The following is a 14,807-nucleotide window of genomic DNA, read 5'->3' on the forward strand; positions in this document are numbered from 1 at the left end:
ATCCTTTTAATCTTACTTGTAAATCTACAACATGAGAGGTAAATATTAAAAGTTACTTAATCAACTGAATAAGAAATATTATCTCACCATGATAATCAACAAGATAATTCATTCATCATGAAAATGATGAGAAATCTCATCTTCAGATTAGTTTCATCTATTGGATATGATTCATTTTCACTTGTCAGTTGCATGAATGAATTACTCATGGTAGGAAATTCACTCATGGTATTCATACATTTATATACCTTTTGAAATGGTAATAACAATAATGGAAAACCATGAGAAAGGAAAACAAAAGAATTACCTTGAATAATTTCAATTCTCTTATGAGAATTGGAAGAGAAAAACATTTTCACCAGAACTTTCTCCTTGAAACAATTCTAATCATTATAATACCATGTAAGTTATTCCCATGAACAATTTAACTCTCTTTCTTTTCGTCTCTTTCAGGGTGAAAACAAAATTCCGTCTGAGAAAAAAAGAAAATGAGAAAATGAAGAAGCTAAAATCATTTTAGAATTCGGGGAAAAGAAAATTCGATAAAACTAAAAGTTCTAATCTACAAATTCACATGGTAACATTTTCACACCTTGATAAGTGGAAAATCAAAGTTACCATGATGAATGAATCTCCAGTTCTCTCTCTCTCCATGAATTATCTTGTTGTCCTTTTTTACTGTGTAACTCACATTATCCACAATTCATCCCACCCAACCCACTCACTCATCCACCCACTTTCCTCCTCCATTCAGGTATTAATCATATGAGAGAGATAACAATTGGTTAGAAAAAGATGTTAACACAATTCCCATGTTATCTTCATCTTCACTCCCAATGATTGTTTAGTATCTTCCTCATCTTCTCGGTAAACATACACAAGAAATACACTTGATAAGATGTTACCTCTTAGATTTTGGTTTCCATGTCCTTATCATCCGTTATCTTCATCCTCATCCTCATCCTTTTGTCTTTCGTTTTTTTTACTATTTACACAGCTAATAGATGACAATTATAATGATGATAACAATAATCATCATCACAATCATTATCAGACTCATTTTCATCTCGATGTCAAACCTAAAGTATAATCATCATGATAAAGTAAATATTATATGTAATTGATGATGATAAAAAAAAGGATAAAGTTTATCATCATCATCATGATCCTGATCAACTAATCACAATTGTTTATCTTAAATTGTTGTGGTATATTTATATTGTTAACTGTTATTGTTTGTTAACACGTAAAACCCATTGATAAATTAACATTTTCTGTATATTATAATTGAGTGAATCAAATACATGCGCTTCAGAATTTTGTTCAGAACTTTGTTCAGAACTCGAAAATTGCCTTTCTCTCTCTCTCTCTCTTTCTCCCTTTTTTCGATTCTCTTTCTTTTATCTTCCAGAATTATTCTTCCATTTCGAGCCTTGGAGTTGAGTTTATTTCTATTTTATATTATACATTTTCCATGGTTCTATTACTTGGATTCTGAGAATGTGTCTTATCATGTATCTCCAATCTTCATGGTTGAAACATGAAAGTTAAACAGTTATCATCTTCATCTTCATCATTATTGTATAAAAGATGATATATAATATATATCATGATTCTGATTCTATTTTCTTTCCTCCATCCAGAATTTTCCCTCTATCATGCTAACTGAATTAAATTGGATCCAATTTCAATTTCCAATCTTTAATTCATATAAACAGAAACAAAAAACAAACTTCGCCTTAATCTAAGTTAATCATCTTAAACCATTTTCTAATTAAAACTAATATTGTGATTATCGCCATTAATTATGATCATTGGATCGTAATTAACTAAAATTGAGAGAGAAACTTTTTGTTATTTAGAAAATAAAAATTTTCTTTCATCTTCAAAATATGTCACCTTTTGATGGAGATTCAAATAGTAAGTAAACTTATCCAATGGATTTTGATATTACCTCTTGATTGACATTTAATTAGTTTAACGACAATTTAATTTTGTTAATTTTGTCTTAACTTGTCACCAAGAAACAACAATTTGATTGATACATAAATTAAGTGTCTGCAATTGTACTTGCAACAATCAAGCTTGAAACTGTGTTCATATTTATTTGGATTGTGTGATTACACCAACTAATTTTTTGTGATCTCTCTCGTTGATTTGGTTAATTGTGATTTAGCAATTGGAATACAATATTGCCCCGGATATGTAGACAAGAATGGCTCATGGAGAGCGGGTTTCTACTGCCCACCAAAGTCCCAAGGGCGGAAAATGTATTGCTGTGGATCTACAATCCATAAGTATTGTTGTGGTTCCAAGGAGGAGAATGAATTTTTTGGTGGATCAAGCATATCATATATTAGGTAATTAACGATTACCAATTTAATTAAAACTCTTTCACTTTATTCTGATAATCTAATCAAATGTTACCTTTCAATTGTTTCCTTGATTGTTATCATTTTCCTCAAACCAAGTCGATTGTGTTGGTTTTCAATTGATTAGCTTAATCTTAATCTTCATCTTGATCACTGATTGTTGATTGTTGATTGTTGATTGTAATACAATTGCGATACTATTTTTTTTTCAAAAATAACAACAATCAGTTTGTAAAAATGTTCAACAATCAGAGTAATCATCATAGTTGATTGATATTGTTTTTATATTATGCTAATCATTTGATTTATATGTTTATGATAATATTGAGCAAACATGTTAACATTTTGGTAAATATTATGTTACAATTGTTTAAGTTTAAATTGTTACCTGAATTATAACAACGATCAACTTGCTTGATTAACTTAATTAACTTGATTTGTTGACAAGAAAATGATCAAATTGAAACAATAACAATTGAAATCATAAGCTACTACCAATGTACTAGTGATAGTTAGTTAATGATAGAGTTAATAACAATCAAGACTAACCTATTATTATTATTTAGCTAAATATAAGATTAGTTAATAGTAACAGTTAGTTAATCATCTTAGAATCAACTAATGTTTACCTTTGATATTAAATGTTGTTTTTTTTTGTTTTTTTCTTGTGAAATTTGATTCATCTAATCATCAACATGGAATCGGTTGTAATTTTGTTTCTATCGTTCAATTGGTCAGTTCATCGACCATGTTCACAGTGACCATAGTGACCTTTATATTTGCCGTTATGTTGACAGTTTTGGGCTTTGTTTGTTGTCGTAAATTTTTTAAACGTCACCTTGGAGGGTTAGATATGTCAGAAAATCATCCCTACCATATAAACACCGGTGTTGATGGTCAAAGTATCGACGGTGGTCAACCAGGTCTTCTACCATGTCCAGTGAATGGTGTTAACGGAGGATTACCAAACAATACGACAACAACCACGACCACAATTAACTTATTTGATCTAACCGATGGGTCACCTTATACTAATCTACTTTCACCCAGTTCGACTAATCTTCCACCACCACCACACTTAATTAATTCAACAAGCAATCGCCTTATGGATTCTTATATTCCAACCATATCATCTTATATTAATCCACCGCCGACCGTTGGATTTATTGACCCACCGCCTCCATATCAAGTGTCACAAAATTATCACTACAATGATCTTAATAATAATGATAACAATTCTAATGATACCAATCAAGGGTCAATCAACAATCAATCTTTAATTACCTCAGTTAATAGTGGTACTCATGTGTCCTCCTTTATCAATCAATTAAATCCCAATAATCAAACAATTAACAATGTTGATCGGACTAATAATCAGAATAGGATTTTATCAATGTTGGGTGGATCTTACCGGCGGGATATTATTCACCCTTGTGAAGGACAAAAGCGACTCTGGAGGACAATGTCACAGTGAAATTAGTTGATTAGTTTACTAATTGTTAATGTTACCTAATTGTGTCTTCATCCACATCATTTAAATATCCCAACAATCAACGGTCGATATGTACTTACATCCAATAAGTTTTAATTATCCTTCAATTGAGTATTTGGATTATAATAAACTTTTTGTTTTTCTCATCAATCAGTCAACAAAAATCTAACTGAATTAATAATTTACTCAACAATTAACCATTGATTTGATTTGTATCTGTGTTTACCGTTTCTGTTGATCATCATCATAACTGGATTTAATCATTTGGTTTGATACAAAGACACACAATTAAATTTAAACTACTATATTTGTATGTATGTAATTATATTTGACAATTTTAATTATGATTAATTGTTGTTGTTTTTCAAACAATTAAAGTACCCAAAGGTGCTGAAACTTACTATTAATTTGTATATGAAAACGAGATGAAAATAAAACAATTTAAATTAAATGAAGAAAACGCAAAAATCATTTAACCGAAAGCTAATCAACTCTAATTGTCCAAATTGACCAACTGACCAACCTTCATTATTTAGCATAATAGACTCATGATTGATCAACTTCGCAATCTAATTGCTTGTTAATCTGATTTTCCATTTGTTGAATCAACAATTAGTTTGAAATGTTTCACCCAAAGAGAGAGAGAGAGAGAAGGATAAATTTTCATTCACTTTCATTTTCTTGTGTCCATTTGTCTTAATGGTCAATCGATGGTCAATTCCTTTGTAATGAGAAAGTTGAGGTCAAAGTTTGTTATTACCAAAACTAAGGAAAGAAGATGAGGAAGATAAAATTAATGGTCATCCTCTTTTCTTTCATCTTCATTTGAACCATATTCACAATCTTAATCATCTTCTGTCTTCCATCATCAAATGTCCGAATCTATTCAATCTGAAGATTGTATTTCTTTCCGGAGAGAAAACTGAGAATGTCAACCCACCACCTGATCCTCCTTTTTCATCCCTTAGATCATCATTCCCACCACCACCTCAACCTCTTCTTCCTCCTCCTCCTCCACCATCACTGAATCCATTGAACAGAAATAAGAAAAACTCTGAATCTTTACTCTTCCCTCTTCCCAATGTTAAGAAGTAAAAATGATGAGAGTGGGAGTGAGAACAAGCAACAGGAAATTGAACCTGCCTCCGGCTCAGCTACTGAAGATGAGGATATTACTTAGGATGACAAAGAAGATATAAAAAAAATTCTTCTTCTACAAATATAACAACAATAATGTATCAGATTCTCATTGAAATAAAACTTATCGTTTATGAATCTGATTCTATCCTATTATTTGTTCATCTAGAACTCGATGAAGATAAATGACAATTCTGATTGGAAATTTGATCGAAAAATCCTAACCAGTTGATTAGAACAAATCAACTGATGATAATTAGTCTTTCTAAATGTAATCTGTTCGAAATGTCGATTATATCAAATGTAAATAACATGAGAATTAAATTCCCATGTAATTAGAGTGAGTTAATTGTCGGATTTTGATGATAAATAAATGATTTGGAAAAGTTCATCAGATAAAAAGTCTAAAGGGTGGGAGGTGGAAAATTTCCCTTGGTAACTGGGAGTAGAATAAGAAGAAAAAAAAGTTCTAATAAGGTGTAATCTTCTTTTTCTTTTTTTCTCTCTCTCCATCCTCATCATTTTCTCTTCATTGGGAGAAGGTCTTGACACAATGGATTAAATATCGTCCTCATCATCATCAAAATCTCCATGGTGATGAATCAGGAAGCGACTAATGAAGATGAAGATCATTAGTCTTTATGATAATTCCCGTTATTTGTAAAATTCAATTCAATTTGTTTTCCATGTGAATGAAAATACATTTGATTAAATTGTTTGATCTTCTTTTTGTAGACAATCATCAATTAATCGCTTGATTATCATGACAATCAGATTGAATTAAGATGATTGATTCAGTTGAAATTCATTGGTAAAACAACAAAACTAAGTATCAGAAAAAAAATTCATCTCTATGAGTTCATTAATTTAACCAGATTCACTTAATCAACTGATACTAAATCATCATCATGAAAGGATACTCATGATGATGATGATGATTCAGGAGGAGGATGAAGAGAAAAGTTTAAATAAACATGATGATCATGATCAGAATCCATTGAAAATTGAATGGATCATTAGGTTTTCCCTTAGATTTCATGAGTAACTATTTACATTGAACAAGAAAAAGTTGATTCCTTATTATTGTTACTCTTTAAGTTTATGAATTTTTTATTTCCGATTTTATCATCAACTCTTTTTATATCTATTTTCCTTTGGTGATGATGATGAATTTTAATCATCATGATGATTGTTATGGAGAAAATATCTAACTTTTATCAGAAAGAATCTTGAAAGAAATTGAAAGAATGGAAAATGAGAAAGAACTGAAATCGATTTTTCATTAAACCTCAATAAAGGTTAATATCTTTTTCTCTACTCTTTCTCTCTTCTTTTGAATTAATACCCTGAGGATGATCATCATCATCATGAAGATAAAATTACTGAACATTTCTCAACTCATTTCCACCTCGTAAAGATGAAGATAAAAGGAGGAAGAGTTAACATTAGCTCTCACATACTAATCATTAACTTTTACCTTTTTATTTCAAGTATCATTATCAAAGGTTGATGATGATGATGATGATGATAAGCCTTTGGATATAAAAGTCAGATGAAGATGAGAAAATCTTTCCATAGGAATGATGATGATGATGATGATGATAAATGATGGGTAAAGATGATGATAGTAGCCAAGAAAACGGAAGACAAAAAGTATATATTTCCAATCAATGGGAATCAAATAGTAGAAAAAATCATTTCCTTTTGATTTTTTTTTCTTCTCCTTCCTCTTCCTTAATCATCATCATCATCATCAAGACTGAAACAAAAAGATGATGAGGATGATATGATGAAGATGAAGATGATAATAATATGATGTATGATGAAATTGATCATATTGTTGATACTAAATATTAAATTATCTTCAACCTCTTGTTTCATTGGGCTTTTACCTTGATTGTTAATCTAATGGTAACTTTTCATGATTTGTTTTCTTTGATTATTATCGATGATTAAATTGTAATTGTTATGATAAAAGTAATTTGTTCCAGGCCTTTAATTGTGATTAGAGTGATTAAATTGTGCCTTTGAAAAGGGAAAACATTTCGTGATCAAAGTTAATTACCATTGATTAATAATCTTTTCTTTTTCCAATGTTTTGTCTTAATTGTTACTGTTGATTAATCAACTTTACTTTGATTGTTTCGAGACACAATATGATACAACTATTAGATTACGGATAAATTGTAAATCATTCAGATTGTGAATTATGATTAAAAATGAAAGTTAAACACGTGAACAAAAATGAACCAATTAAAGTGATTAGTTGATTTATTTTATCCAAAATCAAGTTGAATGAATAACAATCAAACAATTTAATTGAAATCAGAAATAGGATCAGGATTGATTGTTAACTTTTGTCCTTTTGTTTTCCCATTTTGTGATAATCATGATGCTGATTTAACATTTATCTTTATCATCTTAACCATTGGTCAGTTGGTGATTATCTTGACCAACACAACATAAGATAAACATGGAAATGACTTCACCTTTGTTTTCAAATCTTTTCTCATTATTATTATCATGATGATAATAAGATGATGATAAGATGACTTCTAGTATTTACTTTAAATGATTGTGTTGTGATGATGATGACCAGTAATGTCCATCTGAGTGGACATCAATTTGACCAAGAATTGGTAATGTGAATGACAAGCAAGTCAAGAAGAATCAATTTCTGTTAACTTATCATCATCATCATCATCTTTAGGCTCAAGATGAAGACAAAGATGATGAGAGGGTGAAGATGAAGATGAAGATGAGGATGAGGATGATTTGAGTTGGTCAAACATGTTTGACCACTCACTGTGTCTATGAAAGTTGTCATCTTGCTTGACAAAAGTAATAAAGTTTAATCATTACCATCAACAAACAAATACAATTAACCACAATCATTTAATGGTTTATATACACAATTTTTATTCCTGACAATTAACTTAATTTTGTTGGAATCAACAAATTTTTCATTGATTAACTGATCCTGATTAACCTAACCCAATATTTAAACGTTAACATTGACAATCAAAAAACTAGGATTGTCTAAAATTTGATTTTTAACTTAATTGTTATTAAATTGACTGCAAACCCCTAGAAATGTTTTCAATGATTAAGAATCAAGTGAACTGTTAATTAAATGAGACAGGAAAAAGTTGATCAATGATCTAAATCAATGATTAACTTGATTGTCTTCCCAATCCGATTGACCTTAAACTAAATTAACTGTAAATTGTTAAATTTAAATCGAGTCAAAATCTAAACAAATATCATCATTATCAGTTAATCATTTGGCAACTAATTTGATGATGAGAAAAGGAAATTAATTAATTGTTCAACCCAGAAGAAAACGGAAAAGATTAGTGTTTCTAGTCAACAATTAACAATAAAATTAACTGAATAATGAAAAAGGAAATAGTCTAATTGTTAGGGCTACAATAAGTTAATTTAGTTTAAATTAAACGATAACAGTAATTAAAGTGTTACACTGATTGTTTGATCCTTTGCTATTTACGAGGCTGTTTGATTAAGTTGATCAAATCAATACCAATTGAATTAATTGGCTATTGTTTGAAGATATCACTGATTGTTCAGTCGCAATCAGTTGATTAACATGATTTATATTGAAAAAAAGCACAATCAAATTACACCTTAAGTTTACAATGAGAAAAGTTGATCTTAATTGTTGATAAACTTGAAACATACACACCTAATGATTGTTGTTACAATTTGATTGATTAACAAGTTGTAAATTGTGTCCACTCAATGGGTCAGTTTTGATTTTCTGTTCGTAGCTAAATTGTGCCAAGTTAATTGTTACTAATTCATCAAGTAACTTAAGAAAGAAACGAAAATAAAGAAAATCTCTCTGAATAATATAATCGTAATTATCTTACCCTCAGAAAACAAACAAGAAAACAAACTGACCACTTAAAGGTGTGTCCAGTAAGAAGATGATCATCTATGTAATATATTTATTCAAGAAAAATGACCAAGGTAAAAAAAGAACTAGAAGAAAAAGAAAAGATAAAAGAAAGTAAAAAAAAAACGATGATAATACTGACCATTAGGATGAGGGAATTTATCTTTGACTGACCTTGACTTACCTTTGATCATCATCATCATCATCATCTCCTCCCTTCTCATACCTTAATGATTACCTTGGGTAAATTTGAATAGTTAACAGGAACTCGGGTTAATTAACAATCAAGTATCGATACTATTTAAGGTCGGTCAGTGATGGTTCAAACTCTTGGACAAGAAAAAAGGTTACCAATACCAAAGCCGAATGAGAAACCAATAGTTTCCTTTACTCTCCTCCCTCTAATCATCATCTTCATCTTCATCCTTCCATCCCACCTTCATCATCTTAGAGAGACAGGTAACAATCTGAGGGAGATGAGAGAGAGAGAGAGAGAGAGAGAGAAAACTTTTTGTTCCTTAAAAACTTTTCAATGTAAGTTTAGTTTTCGATATTGATGTTTACCTGATCATCTCTTTCTCATCATCATCATAAATTGATTCAACTTTACCGTAATTAGAACCATTTGAAATTCACAAATTATTATCATTTGTTAATCAATAAGTATCAATGAAATCATATCAACAGTTAATTGTGATAATAACATTCATATTAACATGGGAACATGTTAATTCTGGTAAGAACTTTTTTTAAAAATTCTTTTCATAAACAAATGAAACAAATTGATTACAATTTTGTATCATCATGAATATTTATCGTTATTATTGAGATTCTGTTCATTTTTTAGCAATCATTGAATTGCTTGAGGGCAAATTTTTCTTGAAAAGTTGCAAATATTTTCATTCATTTTTTAATCTAAGTTTTTTGTTTCATATCTTTTTCCTCGTGATTTAACTTTAATATGGATTTTATATTTTACCGATAATATCATCAACTTGACAATCAACATAATCTATTTGTTTCTTGATCACAATTAGCCCCACAAATCAAACTACAACCTTACAGTGCAAATCAAACGGGTAAGTGTTTCCATCTTATAATTATTAATATTATTTGTTAATAGATAATCACAAACAATCAACACCCAATCAATTGATTACCTTTGATTAACATGGTAACAGTTTCTCATTCAATATCTTAACCAGTCAACCTTTTCATTTGATTGTTATCGATAATCAATAGATATGATTGGCAATGGTAATCAATCTTACTCTCAAAGTAATTAGTTGATTAAAATTGAATTTCAATCAACAACAATATCAAACTTAATCATCACCATATTGATAAAAAAAATCGATCCTCATAATGATTGAACAATAACAATCATCAGCTGATTGATTATCCGATTAGAAGAAAAGTGCAAAGTGATTAAAAGATAATCAAACTAATCAATGGACAGAATTTCTGATTTACATTTGAGAAAACTTAAATTTCTCCACCGGTGGATAATAAGAATGAGAATAAATAGAATTTCATTTTCTTCGACTTTCTCTCTGAACATTTTCTCCTTATTTACGATAATGTATCTTTCCAGTTCTCTGAGAAGGCGGAATATGAAATATTCTGATGATAATATATTCGATGGGTGGAAGATTAGGAAGATAAAGGAAAGAAAAATATTCTATGTAATAATAGTAATAAATGTATTTAGCTTTTTCTTTTCTCTCTCTCTCTCTCTCTCTCTCTTAGAACTTTTTCTTTTCGAGGTTAAGATATAATGGAAAGTGAATACACAAAAACCACTGAGGTTTTCATGTGTTCCATGAATTCTGGTTGATGTTTTCGCTTGAAAGGAGATACAAGAAATTATGATGATAAAGATGATGATTATCATCAAGATGAAAATGATGATGGATGTGGGTACATGATAAGAATGGTCTATGTCAATTTTTTCTCATCTTCTTTTTCTTGTTCATCTTCTTGTTCAGTTGATTTTTACTCTTTTTTTTCTTCCATGTCATCAACTACTTGTATATATTGTCGTTGATGATTATTATGATTCCATGTTGATCATCATGGCGATGATAATGTATTTATATCATCATGGAATCTCATCAATCATGAATTTCTGTGTTGGTATATCTAATAAGGCGAAAAGAAAGAAGAAGAAAAAAAAATGGAATCATGAATATATTGTTATCTTTATAATGGATTGTTGATATTCACTAACCCACCGGTGGGTGATATTTTAAACTCGAGATTCATTCAGGGGTCACCATTGAATGTCAATAATGGTCAATAGCTGAGAAAGAGAGATATTTGAGTGTCCAGCTGATAGGTTGACCAATTGGGTCTCTTTTTTTTCATCGTTTCGATTTTTAATTTTTCTTTTCTTCCTTTGGATCCTTTTGCTTAATTGTTGCGGTTAATTAGCTTGTTTCATCAATGGAAATCTCTATGAAAAAGGTGATGCGATTCCTTCTGACCATCCATGTGAAATTTGTCGTTGCCGACCACCAGGATTTTCGTGCTCATTCAAACACTGTCCAGTTAAACCAACCGGTTGCCGGACAATTGAAGTAGATGGACAATGTTGCCCTAATTATGATTGTGGTAAGTGATTGATTCTTGAATTCATGAGGTCGAGATTGAAAATTTTCCAATCACTTGATTGATGTAAATTCATTTTTTGAAACAATTTTCAAGTGAAAAAAAAAACTTGTTGATCTCATTTTAAATTGTGACTACATAATTTTTTCCTTGTGATCTACTGTTTGATAATCATCATCAGCAATCAATTGATTGTAATGGTTATAAGAAAAAAACATCATTGTTATTGGGGTTAGAAAGGTGATTGAAATCACACTGAGAAAGAGGAAAAGAAAGAGAAAATGGGAAGATAAGGAAGATAAAAAAAGACACAGGGAAAAAAGGTCAATAATAATAATGGAAACCCTGAGATAATATAAGTTACTATTGATTCGTGGCTTTTGATAAAAAAAGCTTTTGATTGTCACCATACAATGGGAACAGATTAGACAAATATAATCTGATTTATCAATTGAATTTGACAACAATCAGCATAATAAAGTACAGTTAACAACAAGAAGGTCAAATTGTCTAATTGTGATCAGTTAATCACAATCACAATCATCTGTTGTTTGGATTGATTGTCTTTTCTATGTTATTTACTGTTTATTAACTTGCAACAAATAATAACAATTTAAAAAGTATTAAGTTGACATAAGATGATAGAGAGCACATTGATTAAGATGAAGATAAAGATGATGAAGTGTGTGTGTGTGTGAGAGAGAGAGAGAGAGAGAGAGAGATAAAGATGAGGATGAAAAAAAGGAAGCACATTATATGAGAGAGAAAAAGAAAAATCAGAATCTGATTAGTTTTGATTCATTGAATTTACAAGAGAAACAAGTTGAATTTAAACCTCACTCATCCATTTTATTTTCTCTTGTTTAAAGCTTATCTTCATCATCTTCATCTTCATCTTCATCAAGCTAACAAGCTTTAACTCTGTTACCTTTTCATCCTCATCTTTTGTTAGTCTTTTTCTTGGGATTTGTTTTTTCTGTATCTTCTAATTCAATCATTAACCTTTTACTTGTGTATCATCAACAAATCAAACATTTTACCTGTTAATTGAAAAGATGATGATGAGAGTAAAAAAAGTAACGGAAGTCACCTTGATCAGACAAACAAATTCGTTAGTGGGTCAACATTGAATTCAGGAAGTTTATTCATTGATGATGAGCTAATAAGAAGGTCAAGAAAATCAGGAGAAGATGATGAATAAGATGATGGGTGATGATGAGATTTAAGTAGAAAAGGGTTAGAACTATTCTAAGGTAAAAGGTTACGAGTTATTCAGGGTAGAAGAAGATAAAAGTTTATATTCTCTCTCTCTCTCTCTCTCTCTCTCTTCCTCTTTCTTTGTCTTCCTTTTCATCAGATTACATTATTATTGGTAAATTATTGAACCAAATCGCATAAATAACAACATTATTATTCAAATCAATTGGTGGTGATTGACTGGAGAGAGATAATTACAGAAGATGATTTTGTATATTCCAATTTGTTAGGCTTTTCTCTCTCTCTCTCTCTCTCTCTCTCTCTCTCTCTCTCTCTCTCTCTCTCTCACCTTGACTTCACCACCATGATAATGAAGATGGTGATCATTTCAGTTCCTTATGAATGTAATTTCCCTCTAAAAATGGGAGAGAGCAGAAAGAAAACATTATTAACATAGAGAGAGAGAGAGAGAGAGAAAAGCAATTATCTTTTGATGATAATCAATACAATCAAATTATTGTGAATGTAAAACTTACTTAATTTCAAGAAAATCATTTAACCACGATAATAAACTGACCTCAACTTTTTTTTATGATGATGGACAGAATGATGATTATCTTGTTGGTAGCAAAATTAAATCATCAACTGATCAATAAAACTGCAGATCAATGAACTTATATTAAAGGATTAACTATATTTAAATTGTTGTACACAAGGTTAAACAATTTAACTTGTAATTATCTTGATTGTTTCTCTTGTATCATACTGAAAGTCCTTGATTGTCAATTTAACATGGTTACTCCTGATAATCGTGATTGTTACTCATTATCAATAATCAACATGTTATCAACATGTGATCATAAATTGTTTCACCTTTTCCATTGATTAATCAGTAATTATGTTTCTTTTTTTCTTCTGGTCAATTCTCAGGTTGTACTTACGATGGTCGAGTTTATTATGATGGTCAACGGATTCCACATTCACCTAATCCTTGTGTGACCTGTTATTGTAAACGGAATATCGTTCGGTGTGCTTTGAATGAATGTCGATTTCGATACGATTGTGAACCCGAATATGTACCTGGTCAGTGTTGTCCAAAGTATGACCATTGTAATCGAAACAATCAAAAGAATAAATTTCGAGCGACAAATTTACAAGAGAACATGGAACCTGGAAATTTGATTAAATCGATTGTTGATTCGAAAAGTGGATCAAAAGATGATGATATTTCAATCGAAAGTGTCACTGGGACCAATGGTGGAATCGGTAAAACAATTAATGATCAAGATACAACGGAAATTGTCACTATTATGAGGAATGATCATCAATCGAAATCATCATTAATTAATGAGTCAACTAATCGAATTAATTTACGTCGGAAAAAGGTTTACATTGGTCCGAATAATAGATTACTCATTAATCCAATACAACCAACGATTCCATCAATTTCTTCAACATCTAAATTAGATCAACTTGCAACCACCACGGTTACTGATCCAACTTTAATCAGTGGAATGGTTAGTCTATCATCTGGATTAATTAGTGAACAATTAACAACATCTACAGTTGAACCCAATTTGATGAAAGATTTTGTTGATGAGGTTAAGAGTGAGACACGAAAACCACCATATGAATTAGATTTTCATGATTTACATCAATCGACAACCAGTTTACCACAATCAGAGTTAATTAATTCAGATCCATTGGTGGAAATTGATACAACTGAAAATGGTCAACAAACAGCAACAATTACAACATTACGAACATCAATTAATTATGTCACTCGATCACCTAAATCGTTATTATCGCCATCAACAAATCCATCAATTGTTGGAGATGAAATTGAAACTGAATCAATTCCAGTAGATTTACAATCAACCAGAGAGGAAAGTGAAACAAATTTACAAAATTTAAACGATTATCATAAAAAAGGATTAATTAATCAACCAACTTTGGTCAATTTAAAATCAACTAATAAAACATTAGGATCTTCAAGTTATGTTAGAAACATTTACAAAACAACCGTTAGCTTTTTCAACGGTTTAATTGGACGATTTGGTTGATTAGAGGTAATTATTTAATC

General features: G+C 30.2%; 2 protein-coding genes across 3 annotated transcripts; both read left to right on the top strand.

The window, feature by feature from the left end:
• The first annotated feature begins 1,420 nt into the window (after nucleotides 1-1,420).
• On the top strand, nucleotides 1,421-5,476 carry LOC128388540 (protein shisa-1-like). The gene is made up of 3 exons (XM_053347952.1): nucleotides 1,421-1,920; nucleotides 2,177-2,360; nucleotides 3,111-5,476. Exons 1-3 carry the CDS (start codon nucleotides 1,893-1,895, stop codon nucleotides 3,844-3,846), a joined length of 948 nt encoding a protein of 315 aa, XP_053203927.1. The 5' UTR covers nucleotides 1,421-1,892; the 3' UTR covers nucleotides 3,847-5,476.
• Nucleotides 5,477-7,199: 1,723 nt separating this feature from the next.
• On the top strand, nucleotides 7,200-14,792 carry LOC128388519 (uncharacterized). Of its 2 annotated transcripts, XM_053347928.1 has the most exons (4): nucleotides 7,648-9,653; nucleotides 9,955-9,996; nucleotides 11,351-11,530; nucleotides 13,655-14,792. In XM_053347928.1, the coding sequence occupies exons 1-4, from the start codon at nucleotides 9,587-9,589 to the stop codon at nucleotides 14,785-14,787; spliced, it is 1,422 nt and encodes a 473-aa protein (XP_053203903.1). In that variant the 5' UTR covers nucleotides 7,648-9,586; the 3' UTR covers nucleotides 14,788-14,792. The 2 variants fall into 2 exon arrangements, with proteins under 2 accessions (XP_053203904.1, XP_053203903.1); XM_053347929.1 differs by lacking the exon at nucleotides 11,351-11,530 and having other exon boundaries at nucleotides 7,200-9,653.
• The last annotated feature ends 15 nt before the right edge of the window (nucleotides 14,793-14,807 follow it).

This window comes from Panonychus citri, unplaced genomic scaffold (assembly GCF_014898815.1).
Source record: "Panonychus citri isolate SS breed McGregor unplaced genomic scaffold, ASM1489881v1 Contig00100, whole genome shotgun sequence".
Lineage (NCBI taxonomy): Eukaryota > Metazoa > Arthropoda > Arachnida > Trombidiformes > Tetranychidae > Panonychus > Panonychus citri.

Bases quoted from the DNA above. Each gene is read 5' to 3' on its own strand.
- LOC128388540 (XM_053347952.1), top strand. From the start codon at position 1,893: ATGTCACCTTTTGATGGAGATTCAAATA. The intron at 1,921-2,176 runs GTAAGTAAACTT...ATTGTGATTTAG, and splicing joins TTTTGATGGAGATTCAAATA to CAATTGGAATACAATATTGC. The intron at 2,361-3,110 runs GTAATTAACGAT...TCAATTGGTCAG, and splicing joins TCAAGCATATCATATATTAG to TTCATCGACCATGTTCACAG.
- LOC128388519 (XM_053347928.1), top strand. From the start codon at position 9,587: ATGAAATCATATCAACAGTTAATTGTGATAATAACATTCATATTAACA. The intron at 9,654-9,954 runs GTAAGAACTTTT...GATCACAATTAG, and splicing joins ATGGGAACATGTTAATTCTG to CCCCACAAATCAAACTACAA. The intron at 11,531-13,654 runs GTAAGTGATTGA...GTCAATTCTCAG, and splicing joins TTGCCCTAATTATGATTGTG to GTTGTACTTACGATGGTCGA.